General features: G+C 44.1%; 1 protein-coding gene across 2 annotated transcripts in view; it reads left to right on the forward strand.

Moving 5' to 3' along the window:
- The first annotated feature begins 11,525 nt into the window (after window positions 1-11,525).
- Window positions 11,526-22,398, forward strand: part of GPM6B (glycoprotein M6B) — a 137,999-nt gene continuing 127,126 nt past the window's right edge. The window contains exon 1 of one of the 2 annotated variants that reach the window (XM_084869901.1): window positions 11,526-11,698. In XM_084869901.1, coding sequence (XP_084726027.1) covers window positions 11,695-11,698 — 4 coding nt within the window. In that variant the 5' untranslated portion in view covers window positions 11,526-11,694. The remainder of the gene's footprint in view (window positions 11,699-22,398) is intronic. The other variant, XM_084869903.1, reaches the window with a different exon arrangement.

The raw sequence follows: 22,398 nt of genomic DNA on the forward strand, positions 1-22,398 counted from the left end.
TATGAGTGAGATCATGGAATATTTATCTTTCTCCGACTGGCTTATTTCGTTTAGCATAGTGTTCTCCAGTTCCATCCATGCTGTTGCAAATGGTAAAAGTTCCTTCTTTTTTATAGCAGCATAGTATTCCATTGTGTAGATGGCCATCGTTTTCTAATTCACTCATCTGCTGATGGGCACTTAGGTTGTTTCCAAATCTTAACTATTGTAAATTGTGTTGCTGTTAACATAGGGGTGCCTAGATCCTGGTGTCTCTGGTTTCTTGGGATATAGTCCTAGAAGTGGGATTACAGGGTCAAATGGGAGTTCCATTTTTAGTTTTTTGAGGAAAGTCCATACTGTCTTCCACAGTGGCTGCACCAATCTGCATTCCCACCAGCAGTGCACGAGGGTTCCTTTTTCTCCGCATCCTGGCCAGCACTTGTCGTTTGTTGATTTGTTGATGATAGCCATTCTGACAGGTGTGAGATGGTACTGCATTGTCGTTTTGATTTGCTTCTCTTGGATGATTAGTGACTTTGAACATGTTTCCATATGTCTCTTGGCCTTCTATATGTCCTCTTTCGAAGTGTTTATTTAGGTCCTTTGTCCATTTTTGATTGGATTTTTTATCTTCCTTTTGTTAAGTTGTATGAGTTCTCTGTGCATTTTGGAGACTAAACCCTTATCTGAAATAGCATTGGCAAATATGGTCCCCATGCAGTGGGCTTTCTTGTTGTTTTGTTAATGGTTTCTTTTGTTGTACAGAAGCTTTTTATTTTAAGGTAGTCTCATTTGTTTATTTTTTCCTTAGTCTCCATTGCCCTAGGAGCTGTGATGTAAAGATATTGTTACCACATATGTCTGTTCTTTTGCTGCCTATGGAGCAGGGGTCCTCAAACTTTTTAAAGTGGGGGCCAGATCACGGTCCCTCAGAGAGCTGGAGGGCCGGACTATATGAACTACTAATTCCTACTGTAACACCTCGGCTGTGCTCACTGCCCAAAAAACCTGGCGGGCCGGATCAGACTCCTCTGCGGGCCGCATGTGGCCCGCGGGCCGTAGTTTGAAGACCCCTGCAGAGTCTTCTAAGATTTTTATGATTTCCTCACTTATATTTAAATCCTTTAGCCATTTTGACTTTGTTTTTGTGTATGGTGTAAGTTGATGATCTAGTTTTTTTGTTTGTTTGTTTTTCATGTATCTGACCAAATTTCCCAGCACCATTTATTGAAGAGACTGTCTTGACTTCATTGTATGTTCTTGTCTCCTTTGTCAAATATCACTTGAGCATAATGGCTTGGGTCGATTTCTGGGTTCTCTGTTCTGTTCCATTGATCTATGTGTCTGTTCTTGTGCCAGTACCAGGCAGTTTTGAGAATTGTGGTTAGGTAATATAGCTTGATATCTGGTATTGTCATCCCTCCAACTTTGTTCTTTCTCAGTCAGGAGATTGCTGTGGCTGTTCTCGGTCTTTTTTATCCTAGATGATTTTTTGGAGAGTTTGTTCTAGATCTTTGAAATATGCCATTGGTATTTTAATGGGGATTGCATTGAATCTGTAGATTACTTTGGGTGGTATGGACATTTTAATGATGTTGATTCTACCAATTCATGAACAGGGTATGTTCTTCCATTTGTTTATGTCTTCCTCTATCTCTTTTTTTCAATGTCCTGTAATTATCTGAGTACAGGTCCTTTTACCTCCTTAGTAAAGTTTATTCCTAGGTATCTTAATTTTTTTGGTGGGATTGTTTTTATAGTTTCTCTTTTTGTGAGTTCATTATTGGTATATAAAAATGCCATTGATTTCTGGGTGTTCATTTTGTATCCTGCTACATTGCCAAATTCATTTATTAGGTCTGGTAGTTTTTTTGATGGAGTCTTTGAGGGTTTTCTGTATATAGTATCATGCCATCTGCAAATAAAGACAGTTTTATGTCTTCTTTTCCAATTTGGATGATTTTATTTCTTCTTTTCTGATCACTATGGCTAGCACTTCCAGTACTATATCAAACAGAGTGGTGAAAGTGGGTATCCCTGTCTTGTCCCGATTCTTAGGAGAAATGAGTTTAGTTTTTGCCCGTTGAGTATGATGTTGGCTGTAGGTTTGTCATATAAGGATTTTATTATGTTGAGGTATGATCCCTCTATTCCTGCTTTGCTGAGAGTTTTTATCAAGAAAGTGTGTTAGAATTTGTCAAATACTTTTTCTGCATTGATTGATATGGTTATGTGATTTTTTTCTCTCAATTTATATGATGTATTACACTTATTGATTTGTGGATATTGTATCATCCTTGCATCCCTGGAATAAATCACACTTGTTCGTGGTGTATGACCTTTCTAATGTAATGCTGAATCCAATTTGCTAGAATTTTCTTGAGGATTTTAGCATCTATGTTCATCAATGATATTGGCCTGTAGTTCTCTTTTTTTGTGGTATCTTTATCTGGTTCAACATTATTTTCTTATTACAGTCATCTATTCATAGCCTATAGATTCTTGCCCCTTGCTGAGTTTATTTTTTTCTTTCTATTAATAGCTTGATTGACACCCAGAGTTAGCCATAGTCAAAGTTCTCAACCATAGAGTGGTGGTATGTTTGCCCACTATTGTTAGTATCGCTCTTTGCTTTTAAGGGCTGATGTTAAATTAGACTACCTATATAATGTCCCTTTTTAAAGTCAGCAATGAGAGAAAAGGCAATGGGAAGCAGACAGTGGAGTGATACACTTTGAAGATGGAGGAAGGGGCCACAAACCAAGAAATACAGGTCATAAGAAGCTGAAAAGGGCAAGGAAACAGATTCCTTTGGACTCACAGGTTGAGAACCGCTAACAGGGTTGCCTAAGACCATTGGAAAACACAGATATTTACATCATGATTCATAACAGTAGCAAAATGACAGTTATGAAGTAGCAATGAAAATAACTTTATGGTTGGGGGTCACCACAACATGGGGAATTGTTTTAAAGGGTCAAGGCCTTAGGAAGGTTGAGAACCACTGCTCTAGAAGGAACACAGCCCTGCCAACTCCTTGACTTTATCTCAGTGAAACTGACTTTAAACTTCTAAGCTCCACAGTCAGAAGAGAATAAATCTGCATTGTTTCAAGCACCAAGTTTGCAGTAATTTGTTACAGCAGAAAGAGGAAACTAACCCAGTGCCTTCCTCAAGTCCAACATGAGCAGCCATCAGAACCACCCAGAGTCCCAGGCCCCACCTCCAGAAGGTCTGGTTCAGGAGGTCAGGAGCCTCCCATTTCGTGTGCTTCCCCAGTGAACTAGATCAAGTGCCTGGCAGCCACATTCAGAGACACAAACATAGCCTGAGCGGCACCAAGAGTAGGAACTCCTTGCCGTCTGGCAGGCCAGTGGCGGACTCAGGCTTTGTTCATTACCACACAGAGGGGTCAGTCACCGTGCCTCTGAGCAAGTTGAGCTGAATGAAATAGGTCCCTGGGGCCACTAGGGCTTTGCCCACTGGCTACACTGAGATGTTCACAGAGAGCACAGACCACTGTCCTAGGAACCAGTAGACGCAATCACTCAGTTTTGGCCTCACAAAAAGCAGACTGGGAAACCTGGTCAACACGGGGAATGGCATAAAAGAAGAAAACCTGCCAAGCTGGGCTCGTGGGATTTCGAGGAGGAAATGGAAGCCAAGGGCGGGGGGGGGGGGGGAGAAATTGAGGAGGTGGAAGAATAAGGAAAAGGAAATCAGAAAAAAGACAGATTGAGAACAGTCAGTGACTATGAGTAAGATGTGGGAGCTGCAAGTGAGACAACTGCTGTGTGGTCAGAGCCAAGGACAGAGTGTGGGCGGGACAACCGTCTGTGCAGCCGGTGGCTTCTGTCAAAGATGGTTTGGGGGAGACAGAGCTCCCTAAAGAAAACGTAAATTAATGCTGGGTTCAGAACTCCACTCCAGGAGTAAAACCCTTTTTCTTGTGATAAAACCTTAATGCAAGGAGACGACCAAGAAAAACAGCATGGAATGCTACCAACAGGTGAGAGATGTCAATATATGAAATGTATGTCTCCACTCATGCACAGTGAAAGATTGTAGATCACTGCCCACTTGGAAAGTGTTCTTGGACCACACAAGCACGTGCCCACATGCCAAACTAAAATGAATCAATCAACAAAGCCTTCTGAAGAAGCCAAGGGTAGGGAGTGAAGATAAGGCCAGATTCACCCAACCTTGATCTTCCCAGGGCCGCTCTGGCTGCTCCATAACTAGTTCCTGTATACGGAGCACTTCCTGAAAGCCAGGCTCTGCACCACACTCATTAAGTGCATCAACTCATTGCCTCTTCATAACCATCTTTGCAAGAAAGCTATCATTCTGCTCCCATTCTGCAGGGGAGGAAGGCTGCTCAGAGAGATTCAAGCCACTGGTCTGGAGTCCCTGGAAGCTTCTGGCAGGATTTGAACACAGTCCACTTCACTTCAAAGCCCATGCTCTTAGCTGAATTGCCAGGCCACACCTATCAGCTGTGTGTATTTAACCGAGGCATATAAAGTGCTCCTCACTGGCCCCTTTTTCTTTCTATCAGAATGTGATCATTAATTTCTCCAAAGAGGAAACCCAGCTTTAGTGTACCCGTGGAAAGGTAAGACGCAGTACCGCAGGCATCAGGAAGAAATGGGGAGACACATTGCATCCCCAAATGACCTGGCCCTAAAGACAGACACAAATGCAGCCATATACAGGGGAGGCAGAGAGAGCCTGGCTTTTTCAGATGGCCAATCTGCTCCTACCACCCACACAGAACTCCTTAAGGAAGCAGGAACCAAATGCAGAGAGAGGATTGTCCTACCTCCATAGCCACACACCTACATATTTTCCCCTGGCCCTTTGCTTTGGTACAAAGATACACAGGCAAAGGTGAATTATCAAACACAGGGAACTGTGAAGGGTAACGGGTATGCTATTCAGTGATGAAAAATAATACTGGGCCTTATAATAGCTCCAGAATCAGTCATTTGACGGCACAAAGAAAAAAAAATTAACCAAGATAAAATTGCCTTTTGGGGATATAATCATGATTATTCTACAGCAATCATTATTCATATAACAGATTGGGAAGTTGCTCCCCAAAATATGATCTATTTGGTGATAGAAAGTGACTTCAATATAATTCTCTTAAAGGATGTTGATTTATTATCTCAAATTCAATTGCATTTTAAAAAATCAAAAGAAATGTAACAGTTTCTAAAATTAGAATTATGTTTTTGATTGCCTTATTAAAAAGACATTATGTAGGTGGACTGATTTCCTAATTTTTTATCCTTTTGTGTGCTGTGCATTTATCTGTGACCCACAAAACACAAATCATACTTTTAAACTCATGACTAGACAAAGGAGGGATAAAGACTAGTTTGGAGCAGATCAAGTGATAGAAAGGAGGCAGAACAATCTTATCCTGCTGAAGTATGGAAAGTAAGCTTCTTCCAGCTAAGGTATATAAAGTAAACTGCAACATGTGGTACGTATATGCATGAAAGCCCTCCCTTTATGGCTCCCTGACTCCATTTTGAATGTGATTTTCCTTCATTTTCACAAGAGGTAGCTAATATGTTAGGTAAAAGAATAAAACTCAGAATAATATTTATGTCATGATATTTAAAAAAATATTTTATTGATTTCAGAGAAGAGGGGAGAGGGAGAGGGATATAGAAACATCAATGATGAGAGAGAATCATTGTCTGGTGGTCTCCTGCACAGCCCCACACTGGGGATCGAGCCCGCAACCTGGGCATGTGCCCTTGACTGGAATCGAACCCTGACCTCCTAGTTCATAGGTCAATGCTCAGCCACTGAGCCATGCTGGCTGGGCATGATATTTTTTATACAAACTAGAATTTTAAAGATTGTTGCGTTCAAAATTATATAAGTTCAAATGGAAGAAATATTCATTCAATGAAAACTTGAGCATCTGATATGTTCTGTGCATCGAGGTTACAACAGTGATCAAGATAAGCAAGCTCTCTTCCCACATGGACCATCCAATCCACGGGGTGAAACTAACAATAAAAAATAAACATGGCAAAATAAATTTAGGTAGTAGCAAAGAAGACTGAGAAGTTTCATCTGATGAGGTAGAAGGAAAACCAGAAATGTGTGGGTTCATGAAAGCTTAGATAAGAGGATGTTTCTGGAAAAATGGAGGCCTTCACTGCAAGAGTCCCACATGCCATCATTTGTGTTCTTGACAAGAGCAGTTTCAGCAAAATGATGGGGACACAAGGCTTATGGGAGTGGACTTCAGAGAGGTGAGGACATTCAGGCAAGTATGGATTATTCTTCCAAACGGTTTTGCTAAGAAAGGGAGCAAGAAAATAAGGCAATGGCTGGGACATGTGTGTGAACCAGTAGGAATGCTTAAGTCAAAAGGGAGGTATTGATTGAGGCAGGAAAAAAAACAGAAAGCTATTATTATAGAAACAGAGTCCTGGGAGGGAGGAGATAGGACATGAAGTCTCCCAAGATTCCTCAAAACATTTTAAATTAATCAAGATATTTTAATTTCCTCTCACTATAGCCATGGCCCAGCTGAGGAAAAAAACACACATTATATGTTCACATAATCTGAAGTAAAATTGCAACTATAGCAGGACCCAGGAAGGGGAGGTGGATGGTGCCATGAGACTATCATTGGGACGTTCAACCTTGATAGGGAGGTCAGTCAGAAAGGGCTTCCTTGAGAAAAACGATAAGAAAATCCTAGCCCAGAGTATCATTTTTTTCCCAAGAGGCTACAAAATTCATTGTTACTAGCCAAACGGGAAGTGTGGGAGGAGGAGTAAAAGAGATAATTGTCAGCTAATAAAAACGATGGGCTCATAAATAATTTTGAGCTCTACACATGGTTTCATTTAAAAATTTCATCTGCAGAAAGAAGTACACACTATCAGATGAGCTACATTCTTTGGTGTTTGTTGTAAGTTCCTGATACCCTGCTGAGAATTCTGATCTGGGTTCCTGGATGTGGGTAACTCAGCCACAGTCCAAAAGTAGCGAGTCCTGTGAAAGACCATGAGCGTTAGAGTGGCCATAACACAGACTTGCGGAGTGAAAGCCTCAGTACAAACCAAAGAAACATCATCGCCAATTGCTGTTTCACAAAAGGATGGCGTGAAATGATCTGTTTTTAAAGGGGGGATCTGTTTTCAGCCAGCTTTGAATCCTGGATTTTCCCCCCTCCCCCGGCCCTCGATGCAACTGTGCTCTATTTTGCCTGCATCCTGCTCCCTTCTAGCTGGTGACTCTCTAAGACCCACGACAGGATATAGCCATGCTCCCCATCCTCTAAGCCAGTGTTTCCCAAAGTGTGGTACACGTACCCCCAGGGGCACGGGAAGAGTTTGGTGGGGGTACTCATTGCACCGGAGTTTGGTGGGGATATGCACTGCACCGTGCTTAGCTGCGCCTAATTCTACATTCTCATGAGTACGAGGGGTACTCAGCATTGCGAAAATTATAGAAGGGGTACACATATGTCAAAAGTTTGGGAAACACTGCATGGCTAAACTGTAAACTGGTTCTGAAAGGGAGCCCTAAAACAGACCCCTGGCCGAGGCTTTGGCACTTGTTCTTTATAGCCCAGATCAGGAATCATACTATCGGGAAATATATCCTACTATCATACATCAGGAATTTGGATAGAGCAGGGTTCCAATCTAAATCTACATTTGCCGTGTACTCAGTGTGTGACTTGTGACACATGACTGACTATCTAAGACTCAGTTTCCTCATTAAAAGAAACACAGGGTCAGGGTGTCATACGATAACCAGCAAAGTGTGGAAGGGAATCTGGGGCCCTCAGCCTAGATGCTCAGAAAGGGCCTTAGGAGAAGACCAGGGCAGCAGAGAGCAGGGGACCTCCATCTGTCTCCTGCAGGTGACTGGAAAAGCCAATTAAAAAGTCATAAAGCCGAAACTGGTTTGGCTCAGTGGATAGAGCATTGGCCTGCAGACTGAAAGGTCCCAGGTTCGATTCTGGTCAAGGGCATGTACCTTGGTTGCAGGCACATCCTCAGTAGAAGGTGTGCAGGGGGCAGCTGGTTGGTGTTTCTCTCTCATCAATGTTTCTAGCTTTCTCTCACTCTCCCTCCCTCTCTGTAAAAAGTCAATAAAATATATTAAAAAATAAAAATAAAAAGTCATAAAGACCCCAGGAGACAATTAGCTCCTTAAAAATCTGACAGCAGCCAAAACCGGTTTGGCTCAGTGGATAGAGCGTCAGCCTGTGGACTGAAAGGTCCCAGGTTCGATTCTGGTAAGGGCATGTACCTTGGTTGCAGGCACACTCCCAGTAGGGGGTGTGCAAGAGGCAGCTAATCAATGATTCTCTCCCATTGATATTTCTAACTCTCTATCACTCTCTCTTCCTTTCTGTAAAAAATCAATAAAAAAATATATTTTAAAAAAATTTGACAGCAAAAAATCGTATCTTTACCTCTTCCATCCTTAAGTTGAATGCAGAAAAATGTAGGAGAAGGCCAAGATGATTATGTGGCAACTAAAACCGTCTCCAGACATGGCCAAATGTCTCATGGCCTGGGGGTAGAAGGGTGAGGAGGGAATCATCCACAGTTGAGAACCACCACTGAGCTAAGTCAATAATCTATATATATAAAAGGCTAATATGCTAAGTGTCCAACCACCTGACAGGTCACTGTGATCCAAACTGACCACCAGGGGGCAGACACTCAACACAGGAGCTGCCGAGCTGCAGTGACTTGGCAGCAGCAGTTCTCAGGTGACACACCCCAAAACCAGAGAGGAGGGAGCCCAGTTCCTCAAGGGGCCTCATGATTCCACCTTCAGCCATGGGTTATGTTGTTGCTGGGGCACTGTCGGCCTGAATCTGGTTTACTGCACACTTGCATTTGGTTCCACACCCTATAGGACAGCAACTTTGCAGCGTGTCTTCTCACAATCCGGGACCCCTTGGGGGATGTTGGACTTCCGGTTTCTGCCTTATCCCTGCAGGCCAGGCCAGGGACCCCCACCTGCCAGAAAGACCCTGCTCACTCAGCAGATGCCTTTTGAGCCTAGGTGTGGCCAGCTGGGGAGAGACCATGGGAGGTTGGCTCCAGGGCATGTCTGGCCCATCTCGCCCAGTCCCACCCCACTGGCCGCTTTCTAATTAATTTTCTTTCAATGTGCATGAATCCGTGCACTGGGTCACTAGTTATATAACTTCTTCCCTTTTATTGAACAGTTGTTGCTTTCTTATTTTTGTTTTATTGTTTTGTTTGCTATTACATCTTTCTCTGTGATAACCATCTTTTTACATTAATTTTTACTGAAACAGTCATTATTTAATTAGGAGAGAGTCCCAGAAGCAAGAGATTATTAGGTCAGAGGCTATGCATATTTTTAAGTCTCTTGATTCATACTGCCTAGTAACCTTCCAGAAAGGCTCTACCAATTTAGTCCCCCACCTGCAAGGTAGACTTGCTTGATTTTTAAAAGGTTTTATTAAAAAATAATAACAATAATAATAATAAAAAGTCGAAACCAGTTTGGCTCAGTGGATAGAGCGTTGGCCTGCGTACTGAAGGGTCCCGGGTTCAATCCCCGTCAAGGTGCATGTACCTTGGTTGTGGGCACATCCCTGGTAGGTGGTGTGCAGGAGGCAGCTGATCAATGTTTCTCTCTCATCGATGTTGCTAACTCCCTCTCCCTCTCCCTGCCTCTCTGTAAAAAAAAAATCAATAAAATATACTTTTTAAAAAAGGTTTTAGTTACTTAATATGAGGGGGAAAATGGTTTCTTACTATCAAATAGCATTTATTTGACTAATAGTCAAGTATACATATTAGATGTCTGCAGTAGCCTTGTTAATTCCCAACTGCTGTGTTGTTTTTCTTAAGGGTTTTCAGGACAATTGCTTGTTGAAATCAGTCCGTGACATTTACAGAGTAAGTACCATTTTCTATTAAAATGTGGCTTTCCTTTGACACTGTGTACACACTCGCTCTAACTTGGTTTTTAATCACAGCATCCCATGTGACTAGCTTCAATATTTAGACAGCTGTTCTTTCTTTTCTTTGGTTAAAAAAAAAGTCTGAGACTTCTAGGGAATGACAGAAAGTGGATGAAAGGATTTACTTTCATCCCAGGGCACAAAACCTTAGCGTCCTTGCCTCCATGGTGGCTGAGTGAGGTCAGAGCATGCTCACATACTATTTGAGAGCCCATTTTGTTGTTTTCACTGTCTCCTGGGGCCTCCCACCCACGATGGATGTAGGAACCAACCAAATGCTCTTCCCTAAGCCTGGAGGTAGATTCAATTCCTCCTTGCCCCCCCCCCCTTCCCCCAGAGTCTCTCCCTTTGCAGGCCATCCTCATCACTGTCACCTGCAGTTGGGTTTCTGCAAACACGTGCATTGGGGCCTCCTTCAAATGGCTTGCTTTCTGTACCGGGACAATTAAACCTCTGAGCTCCCTGCTGTTTTATTACATGAGATTGGCTGGCAGTGATCCGCCCAGCACAAATCTCTGTCCTTTTATGCAAAATATTACCAGGCTTTCTAGAGCTCTGCCTTGATAAAATCTGCTCTAATCCAATAAATTCCAATAGATGAGATGTTTGCCGCCTCCACCCTTCCTTGGTCCTGGCTTCCATGTCTCTCCTTGCACTGTCTATTGTTCCTGTTTATGTAACCCTGGGTTCAAATAACCCGATGGATTTTCAAAACAATGAAGAAGCACAGCATAAACTGTCAGGGGCGCAGAGATGTCTGAGAACGCAGGGACCGTCGGTCGCAGCGCTTTTCTAAAACCTTTGGAAACAGGGAACTTCTCCTCTAAGGAGACAGAAGGAATTGAACCCCGGACACTGTGAGACCATGAATCCACTCACAGGCTCCAGCACAGGCCTGAGCAGGAGAAGCGGTGATTGGGGTGTCTGCAAGGTCTCCGGGCACATGTCAGGGCTGGGCTTCCGGGAGCAAGTGGGCTGACACCCCAAACCTGTCAGCACCCCAGCCTGCAAAGCGCAGCCTGTGCCTTCGAAGTCATTGGTTACCCACAAGGAACTGCGGCCAGTGCGGGCAACTGGGGTGCCCGTTGGAATCACCTGGGGAGCTCTGGACTTGGTCTCCCCAAAACTGCCCGGCCCATCCTAACGCGCACCCCGGGTTAGACCTGCTGAATCCAGTAACCCGCCCCGCAGCCCACGTGTGAACAAAAGGTTGGGGGACCGGGGCTGGGAGCAGCGCTGTCAAACACGGGGTGCCCTTGGCGCAGTGCCTTGGGCCTCAGTTTCCTTATCTGCACAATGGGTGGTGACTAAGACTGCAAAGCCTCCCCAGCTGTGCGAGTTCCTTTTTGCCCAGATCCTAAAAGCCCACTCCCCTCTCTCTCCATTCCCCCCCACCACCACCACCAAGCTGGCTTTTCCGGCTTCCGGGTGCTCGCTGGGGGGTCCTAGGGGGAGCCACCCGCTTGGCTGATCGCTGGGGCACGCCTGCTGCGGGTTCGGGCCCCGCTGCGGCTCACAAAGCCCCCGGCGCTGACGTCAGGGCCCCTCTCGCGGCCGCCCCGGTGCAGGCGGAGCCCAGTGCTCTCCCACCCCAGCCAGGAGCCAGCCTCCGCCAGCCGCAGCCCGGCCCGCAGGAGCCGCACGTGTGCCCGTCTGCCTGCAGAGTCCCCACCTGCTCAGCGCCCCAGCCAGCGCCCTCCAGCCGCTCAGCCATGGGTAAGGCCAGGGCCCGGCCCCCCGCCCAGGGCCCTCCGGGCACCTCTGCCGGGATCGGGGCGCGGGGGGCGGAGGCTGGCGGTGGGAGGGGCGGCGCAGGTGTCCCTCAAGTCCAGGTGCGTCCCTGCCCCATCGGAGGGCGCCCCGCCCCCAGGCCCTGGGGCTGCACCCCGGCTTTGGGCTGATCCGGAGAGAGCGGGTCCCGGGAGGGGTGCCGAGAGAGCAGATTCGGACGGAACGTCCCTAGGGGAGGCCGTTCCTGCCTTATTTTCGGGGTGCTGGAGAGTCCCTAGCTCCGGGCCCGTTTCCTGGGACGCCCTCCCTCCCCGTTACTCCGGGCGCGGAGTTCGGTCCCGTCCCGCCCTGCCCGGGCTCCCCTGGCCTGAAACCCACGTGAAAGTGACGCCCGAGTCCCCAGGGCTCCGGGGAGACCCCCTTTGAGAACCAGGACCCCTGAAACAGGGCAGGTGGGAGGGGCAGGGGCCGCATGGGACGGGGGTTTCATTGCTTTGTCACCGGTTCCCACTTCCGAATGCGGGGCTGGGCGCGGGAGAGGTGCCAGCGGGTTCGGTGCCTTTGCGGACTGCCTGGTGAAGGCGAGACCAGCTCCGGAGAGGGAAAATCCGCAATCAGGCCGGGGCGGTGCTAGGTGGCTGGGAGATTCTGTCACTTCCTAAGACCCCTAAACGCTGCGGTCAGCAACATGTCTTTAGAGGCATCCCTGTCTCCCAAGGGACACTCGGGGAGCGGGGAAACCGGGCTCTTTCCTGGCAGCCCTGGACGTTCGCTCCCTGCTGTCATCTCTTCCTAGCGGCTCCCAGACTCCCACCACCAGGGCCACACAACCATATACTGCAGACCCTCCCAGAGCATTCCCAATGAGGCAGCCAGCGGGCTTAACAACCGGGGTTAATGCTGAGGGCTGAGGAATGTATTTCCTGCCAGCGCCCCCCCCCCCCTCGCCAGCGATCCCTAGCCCTTTATCCCATCCCACACCGCCCTGCCATTGAGTCTGGGTTGGTGTGTGTGTGGGGAGGTAATCTTGTGCCGATTAAGTTCTTGGTGAGGCTAAGGTAAGGAGGGTTCCATATTTTGCATTTTAAAGGAAGTGCAAAGAATTTCGTAGTTAATTTTTTAAAAATTTACTAGGGGATCAAAATCAGAAAGGAACTAAGGCCCCTGAACCCAGCAGGAAATTTCCTTACCAAAGTGCTAGGGCAGTGGTCAGCAAACTCATCAGTCACCAGAGCCAAATATCAAGAGTGCAGAGATTGAAATTTCTTTTGAGAGCAACATTTTTTAACTTAAACTTTTTCTAACACCACCTCTTCAACATAGACTCGCCCAGGCCGTGGTATTTTGTGGAAGAGCCACACTCAAGGGGCCAAAGAGCCGCAGGTGGCTCTCGAGCTGCGGTTTGCCCACAACTGAGCTAGAGGAAAGCTAGGACATAATCCTAGAAAAGGCCGAATTGGGGGACAGGTGACTCTGGTTCCTACTTCTCCAAGTACCCCCAGCTGAGCAGACCCATCACTCAGTGTTCCCTTTTAAAAGAGGTTCATACACAAAAATCGGGCTCCTGCTCAGCCTGGCAATGCTTGGGACAACCATGTGGAAGTCCCACCAAGTGCAGCATTGAGCAAAAGCACTCACTGCTTTTCCTGAAATAAAATTTCTGGTTTTTGAACGTCAAGCCTTGGGATTTGTACAGGTTAAACTCTGAGCCTTTGATCATGATGTGGGCACCTTCTTGAGAACTACTTTTCACAATAGCCCGGGCTTAAGCGAGGGTTTTATTTTTCAGTAGATGTGGAAGTTCTCATGAAGCCAATGCCCAAAGCAGAGGCCTGTTCTCAAGGAAGTACTTTGTGTCTCGGGCAGTTGTTGGTTCTACGCTTCAGTTGCCAACTTGTGTTAATTGGGACATACCTCACTGGTTCTGCCCGTATCCTTGGTTTTAGTTTTTAGTTTTTACATAAAAGAAAGAACGTTTCCTTCATGCTAAAAAGAAAACACGCTGATTTTCTTTGGGAGGTTCTTAGTAAATACACCACAAGGCCATGAACTGGTTTGATTTTTCCACTTGGATTCAATTACCGAACATTCCCCATGAATGTTTTCATTGAAATGATGCAATGCTGGGAAAATGCTGACCATTGGTCCATTGAGTTGGGACTTTGGTTCTCATGCACGTCACTAACTTCAACTGTTCTCAGGTAATTTCCTGGTAAAACAGGGGAGGTTCATGGAAATAGCCCCTTCAGGTTCAAATGCTAAGGTTCTCAAAATCTTCAAGTGGAAAAATAAAGTATTGAGCAATGATGGTGTGTACAATTGTATGTTTCAATGCATCTTAAAACACATTGTTGAGCCCATTGATTTTATTTTTACAGCTTTGGTCAGATGTAATTCACATACCATTACAACTGGCATGTTTAAGTGCACGGAGTCTGTGATTTTTAGTGTATCTAAAGTTGTGTAGCCACCACCACTAGCTAACATTGTCACTGCCCCCCCAAAGAAGCCCCGGACCCATTAGAAGTCACTCCCTGGCCTTCCCTCTCCGCAGCCTGAGCCAGAGCAACCACTAATCTACTCTCTATGGGTTTGTCTGTTGCGGATGGGTCATGTAAATGCAATGAGCCAATTGATGTTTGTGGTGTGTTTGACTGTTCAGTAACTTTGGTGGTTTTGCACAGTGGGAAGATGTATGCAGTACGCCCACTAAATGAGTGTGATGAAACTAATTATTTCACTGGCTGAAGAGTTCCACATTTGCCCATTGTGAGTGCGCGTGCCTGTACGCGTGCAGGCGCGCGCGCACACACACACACACACACACACACACACACACACATTCTCAGGGTCACTCTGCTATTATCAGCTAGGAACTCACATTGCTTAACAGAATTTTGATTCCGTTATCTTATTCACGAGCCTGAAGGCATAACAACTGAATGGATTCCATGCAGTAACCCCTCGTAAAGCATGTGTAGGATATCCATCCTGCTGTAATATGGATCATGCATCCAGAGAGAAAGGCTGATTTTGTTTCATTAGCTGGCTACCATCTTAAATGAAAATTGTATGTAAAATGGTCTTTGTTTTGATCCATCTTGTTGCAAGGAAATGTATGTGAAGATTATGAATGTGTCACTTCACAAAAATAGCATTTAGAATACCTGGTTTAGAGCAGTTCTTTAACTATAACATGCGTACAGGTCAACTGTGACCTTATTAAAAAAGCAGCTTCTCATTCAGCGGGTCTGGATGGGGCCTGAGTTTCTGTGTTTCTAGCAAGTTCCCGGGGGGCTGCTGGCGCTGTTGTTCCTGGGACTAAGAAACAGGAAAAGCAGGGCAAGCCCAAGGCCCAGGTGCCCACCATAGGAATCTCACTAACTGACCGTGTGACCTTGGCCAAATAATCTTCTCTTCTTAATTTCAGTTGACTACACAATAAAAGATCTGATGAAATTATTTTGGGGGACTCTAACTGAGCGAAATGAATGTAATTTAGAATAAAAAACAAAACCAGAGGGTAATGTTATGCTTGAAAAACATGGGCAAACAGCTCCCTCATTGAATACTGTTTATTTCCAGGAAGCCAGCATCCTTTGTAGGCTCACTGAATGCTGGCATCTTGACATGCCTGCCAACAGAGCAACTGGCTTTCTCCAAGGAGACTGGGAGAGGAATGCTTCTAGTTTGGGCTTCTGCCCTCTTCTCCTTAGAGCTGGCTGTTCCTGAGAACTTCTCCTCACTCCCCACCCAGGGCCCCAGGCCACCTTCAGAGGCGAGACTCCGAAGGAAGCACACTGAGGTCTCTAGCAGACAGAGTTTGCTCAGGAATTCAGATGCAGTGGAGACAAAGGAGTAGGATCCTGATGAAGAGCTGGGCAGGAAGTATCCCAGAATATGCTAGCCTCCCTCCCTCTGAGTGTCAAGATCTAGGAACAGCCCACCCTCCTCCTCCTTGGAGAGCAGTTAGGTGGCTTTCATGTTACCTTGTCTGCCCTTCCAATTTCCCATGCAGGCTGATATTTTGAAAAAACAAAACAAAAACCCTGGAGCTCAGAGCACCAAGTACTGTTAGTGACAAACAGGAAGTAATTATTTAGTGTATCTTAGCTCCAGAAAAAGCTGTTGTCCAAACCACTTGACCCTTTCAAGGGTTTCTGAGAGAGGATCCTTATCTGCTGTATCAGGGTCAAGCAGTGAGGTGGCTTTCATGCTATCTTGCCTGCCCTTTTTTTTGCAATCATTTTTCCAAGTGAGTCCTCTTTGTTAAGACTTTCCAAAGCAATCAGCCTGGTTTTCAAGAGATAAAAACCTTTTTAGCACTTATATTTTATTAGTTTGTGTAATATTGAATTGAATTCCACAATTAAAGTAGCAAACAACTGGCTCCTCTGAGGTAGATGATTCAGCCGGTGGGAGAAGTAGTTCAGAGGTGTCTTGAGAGTAGCTTTGAGGTCAAGATCTGTGGACAATGGTCACTGTGGTTAACAAGAAGAATAGAAAATAAAGGCTCACTAGGTGAATGTATTTTTAAACCAATGTCATCCATTTAAGAATTTTAACCTAATTTTTCAGGTTACTATTAGCTGGCTTGTTAGTGTTTTTTCATATGCCTTCTTTTCTGTTCAAATGCCAAATTTGTCAAGGAAAAGATTGTTTTATTCATTGTTGTATCCCAATTTTCATTCAAATGATCGGCCTATTGTAGGTGCTCCACAAATATTTGTTGAAAGGTTAAGGTTTTACCACATAAAATGTACTTTATTGTCTATCAACATTATAAATATTCTAGAGGCCCAGTGCACGGAATTCGTGCACGGGTGAGGTCCCTAGGTCTGGCAGGCGATCAGGGCAGATCAGGTTCCCCGCCTCCCTGCCTCCTCCTTCCCTAGTTGCCAGTATCTTCCCCCACCCACCCCCGGTGGTTCCCTATCCCAACCCAGGGCCCGTAGGCTAGAGGCAGCTCCTACATTGAGTGTCTGGTCCCTGGTGCTCAGTGCACATCATAGCAACTGGTCGTTACAATCTTAAGGGTTGCTTATGCTTTTATATATATACTAGAGGCCTGGTGCACAAAATTCGTGCACTGAGGGGCGGGAGGGGTTCCCTCAGCCTGGCCTGCACCCTCTCATAATCCAGAGCCCCTCGGGGATGTCTGCCTGCCAGCTTGGGAGGGGGCCTAAGCAAGCAGGTGGACATCCCCAAGGGGCCTTAGCTCTGCCATGGAGGCGAGAGGCTTCAGCAATCACCTCTGCACCAAAAGGCAGTGGCAGGAGCCTCTCCTGCATCTGAGACAGCTCTAAGGAGCAGCGAACCCAGCTTCTGGCTGAGCAGCGCTCCCCCTGTGGGAGTGCACTGACCACCACGGGGCAGCTCCTGCATCATAGCGACCGGTCGTTCCACCACTCAATCAATTTGCATATTAGCCTTTTATTATATAGGATATATAGACTTCAAGGTATGTAAAATATTTACTTATGTATTATAAACTATGATTGATTATACCTAAATTAAATAGGTAAAGGATATTATTATTCTTTAATAATAATACTTTTAGCATAAATATTCACAGAATAACAGAATTCACAGCTTGAAGTCACTTTAGAAGTGATTTGATTGCTGCAGGCATACACAGACACAAAAACAATTTAAAGAGCAGTTTGAGTGTTATTTCATTTCTTTTTTTTTGCCTTTAGCTTTTTTCTTTTGATGTTATGAAATATTTTCCCTCTCTCTGGTGAAAAACAGTTCCTTCTTGTCAGAGTTTTGAAGTTCAGGGAAGCTTGGAGAGAAACGCTGTTTCAGTGAAATTCATTATTGCCCTGAGGATTAAAAGATAATAACAGTCTTGTGTCTCCATTCCCACCTTATACAATCAGGTTAAATGAGTACCCATTGCAATACGATGCAACCAGCAAGTGCCAATCTGTAAGCCTCTGAGTTCCTGTTATATGCCCATCACCGTGAAGGCTCTCAAATTTGGCAGGTGATCACACCGTGAGCATTCAGAACCTGCCTTAGATGAGCCAGGTACAGTGCTAAGTCTTGAAGCAAAAAATAAACAAATAAACAAGACCCAGCCCTGTCCTCAGATCCTCATGCTCACTGCATAGAGGCAGATAAAGAATGATAAGAGAAATAAGTACAATATCCTGTAGAATGATTTCCTCTGTCTGAGGGAAAAAAGGGGATGGTGTTTCAGAGAGGGGTTCCTCAGGGAGGCAGTTACCTTTGATCTGACTCTGGAAGGATCAGCAGGGTGGCATGAGTCACAGTGTGTCTGGGAGAGGACATCCCAGGCCCTGGGTAGAGATGTGAGAAAGCAGGAGGCATGGCAGAGACTGCAGCTTGGGCACTTGGAGGAGCTGGGCATAGCCTGAGTGTGGGGGAAGCGGGGAGAGCTGAGGCTTGAAAAGTCAGGCCAGCAATGGACTTAATATTGTAGTTACCTTTTTTGTGTTAGAGCAGTGGTCGGCAAACTCGTTAGTCAACAGAGCCAAATATCAACAGGACAGCGATTTAAATTTCTTTTGAGAGCCACATTTTTTAAACTTCAACTTCTTCTAATGCCACTTCTTCAACATAGACTCACCCAAGCCGTGGTATTTTGTGGAAGAGCCACACTCAAGGGGCCAAAGAGCCGCATGTGGCTCGAGAGCCGCAGTTTGCCAACCACAATGTTAGAGGATCATGAAGGGATTTTAATCAGGGAAGCAACAGCTGGAAGGAGATAACATTCTCCTGGAGGAGATGAAAGAAGCCCAGTGAGGTAGAATCATTAGTGTCTAACTGTGAAATTCCAAATAAGGAGTTCTGAGAAGGCTAAGACCAGCCGGCTTACATGACATTTCTGGTGGAGACTTGGATTGTAGGCGTGTTGAGAAGGGTGGAAAGGATTCAGGTCCACGTGGAAGACATGAGTGAGCAAGGTTTGCTGTGGGATTCTGAAGAAACTGGCCTGGCCATGAGTAAGTGGAGGAGGGGGAAAGTAGAACATCAGATGGCAGAGGAGCACAGAAAGCCAAATGGGGAGTGACAAATTTTAACTGATTGCAAATGGACACAAATAAATGAATCTTGCAAAAATGTTGTTCATCTTGTCTATTGCTTCCTTCCTTTCAGAAGATAAATTAGAGAAGGAAGGAAGTGTAAGCCTTTCTGGGACAGAAGGGGTGATAGGTTCTTTGGTGTGATTCCAGAAGGGCTGGCGAAATGGAACCTGGTCTTTGACTGTGTATTTATTTCATTATTAATTTTAAAAGTGACATTATTTCTTCCTTAAATATTTGAAAGAATTCACCAGGGAAGCTGTGTGGGCCCAGAGTTTTCTTTGTGGAAATGTTCTGAATTATATTTCTTTAACAAAGAGAGTACTATTCAGATTTCCTCTCCCTCATTGTTTTAGTTTTTATGAGTTGTGTTTTTCAAGGACTTTTCCACATTTTATGTTACTAACTTTATCCGCATAAAGTTGCGCATAACATTCTTGTATTATCTGTTTAATCCTCTTGTCTGTAGGATCAGTAGTGATGTTCATCCCTAGTGATTAGGTAATTTGTATTCTCTTTATTTTTATTTTTTAAGATATATTTTATTGATTTTTTTTACAGAGAGGAAGAGAGAGGGATAGAGAGTTAGAAACATCGATGAGAGAGAATCATCGATCAGCTGCCCCTTGCACACCCGCTACCGGGAACCAAAGTACATGTCCTTGATTGGGGAATCGAACCTGGGACCCTTCAGTCTGCAGTCCACGCTCTATCCACTGAGCCAAACCGGTTCCAGCTCTTTATTTTTCTTCATCAATCTTGGCCATTTATTTTAAATTTTGTTTTTGTAGGTTGATAATTACATCTGATAGGTGAGCTGATCACTTAATTAAAAAGGAGTGCTTTTCTAGTAATCAGAAAATAGGATTTTAATGTCTAGAAGTAAAAATTGCTTACTTGGTTAGAGCAAAAATCTGCCAAGGGAAAAAGTTTAATCCTAATCTTTTTAATTTTACTTTTAATTGCTGTATATAACTCAATACATTTGAGCTTGGTATGGCAAATCTACTAGTGTTGTAAATAATCTTGAGTTGCAGTTATTGCATAGTATTTGCTTGTATATTTGTTTGTTTTCAGATGACTGCTCAATTCTTCTTTCTTCTTTGGAGCATATGGAGGCAGATACTGAATTAAAAGAAGTCTCCTTCCCTTCTCTTTCATGTGTACTTTTAAAGCATGATGTCTCAACCTCAGCATTATTGACATTTTGGGCTGGATGATCCTTTGTCCTGAGAGGCTGTCCTGTGCACTGTAGGATGTTGAACAGCAGCCCTGGTCTTTAGCCACTCCCTCTCCAACTGTGACAACCAAAAATGTTTCCAGACATTGCCAAATAACAACTGTTGGGATTGGGGGCAAAATCGCCCCATTTTGAGAATCACTGCTTTAGAGTAACGGGATTGAAAGCCTTTTGTGCTTCAAAATATTATAAAATCTGAGTAGTGGCATCATTGAGGACTTGGTTGAACACATCTGCAAAATAGACAGATCTCTGGTTTAAAAGGTGTTATCCTTCAGAAAGGGATGCTGGGTTTTTCTATCTGAAGGAAGTTTTTTGTTTGTTGTTTTTTACTTTTTTAATATTACCAGAGAATCTGGAGCTATTATAGAACGGAGAGCTTTTTGGACCACCTAATTCACTCTTCCTTTGCAGTAAAATGACAGCTAAACCATCTCGATAATTAAACCAAAGGCCCCTGCGAATAGAGTGCCTGGCTTTCCTTGGCAACTTGTTCTGATGTTCAGGGCACTTTGTCTTTAAAAGGACTAAATCAATATGAAGCTCATTTTGCTTATTAAAATCATTTCCATCATCTTTTGTTCTCTTCATTAAGTAGAAAGACATCGAGGATCTAGTCCCATTTCTTAATATCCTTAATTACTTTGATGGCCTTTCCAAATTTAGAATTCATCTCCTTAAGTATAATCAAATCTACCCAGATTAAGCCTTTCAGGCAACCTTCCTGCACATTCTATTTCAGCCTTAGGGTCTGTGCTCGTCACATTATTATGTTTTCCATGTGTTTGAGAGACATGGGAGTTGTAAGAGGAAAGACTGGTTTTTCCCTTCTTTATAACAGAGAGCCTTTAAGGACAGTCTGTAATCTCCTTGCTTCCCCCGTGTCCCCATCTCCTACCTCCTAGTAGAGACCTTAAGTTGGTGTTTTCTGAGAGATCTGAGCAGGCGTGTAGAAAAAGAAACAGGAACTTTGGAAGCAAAGAGTAGGAGGAGCCTGGGAAATCTGCTATTTTGTATGAGTATCAGGCCACTCTTTTAGGTTTAGGACTGTGCTCTTTCACATTGGCTTCCTGAAAAGAAAGCTTAAATGGGGGATTTAAAATGGCAGCTCAAATGCAGGCATCTGTTCTTTCACACAAGGAGACGTGTAATTAGGAGAGAAAGTCAAACCCTTAAGAGAACTTTATTTTCCACAGCCATTTTTAAATATTTTCTTTTTAGGTTTCACACGTGGCTTGTTCTGACAATGTCATGGTAAGTACAACAGAGTGAATAACATTAAAGAGATGAATTTCTATTCCAAGTGTTATTACTATGTTGCAAAGCCACTGTCCTGGGTTACCAAAAACTGGTTTGAGCTCTATCATATATGATGATACGTTGTCACAAATATTTTTAGAAGTTTTGTAACGGGCACGGATATTAGAAAGTCATTTTAAAATTGATTATTGGAAGATAATATGTATACAGAAAGTGGGAAAATCACAAGCATACAGCTTGACAATTTTTTACAAACTTTAGTCAATACACAGACTAAGAATCAGAATATGATTAGCCCGTTAAAAATCCCCAGCAAACTCCCTTTTCAGCTCCTCTGACCAGGGGTACTCACTCCTAATTTCTGCCAACATAGTTTTGCCTGGTCTTGTATTTTATATAAGTGGAATCGTACAGTATGAACTTTTAATCAACATTAATAGCATTATTTCAAAACTTGGTGATGATTTCTGTTTAGATAATAGACCTGCTTCTACATTATTATGGTGAAAAGCATTTATTAAATGCCTATGTGCATAGAACTGTGTTAGGGAGTGCATAAACCACTGATTCCTACCTCCCATTTTAAGGGAGAAAACATAAATACAGCAGGACTTTGAAAATACTTGATGAGAGATGAGAATGGTACATGAAAAACATGTATAGTGAGGAAGAGATTACAAAGATAAAGCATCCCATTATCTACCTCACGATGGAAAGTAGATCATGATGGGTTATGAATAAAGAGAAAGTGGAGATGTTGCATATGTATTCAGGATATGATCAGTATGAATACTTTTGAGACCACCCATGAATTCATTTCCTGAAGAAGATGGAGTTTTAGAAAATGTCTCAATTTATGGTAGTTAGTCAACTATTGGCTAGTGGGTAGTCAAAGTGGAGTCTAAGTTTGCAAAAAAAGGGTTGAAGATCTGATTCTGATTCTCATCCTGAAAATTTTTAGAAATAGATATAAATAGATATAAAACTGTTTTTGCCAAAATAACTTTTCTTCTTGTGCTGTTTGGGCATAGACCATAACAATGTGTTTATTTCTTCAATAAAAAATTGTGTCGTCTTGTTGACTGAAGTAATGATGTAGTTAGCAAAAGAAATGCTTTATCATCACATAAAGT

This window comes from Pipistrellus hanaki, assembly GCF_964339955.1.
Source record: "Pipistrellus hanaki genome assembly, chromosome: X".
NCBI lineage: Eukaryota > Metazoa > Chordata > Mammalia > Chiroptera > Vespertilionidae > Pipistrellus > Pipistrellus hanaki.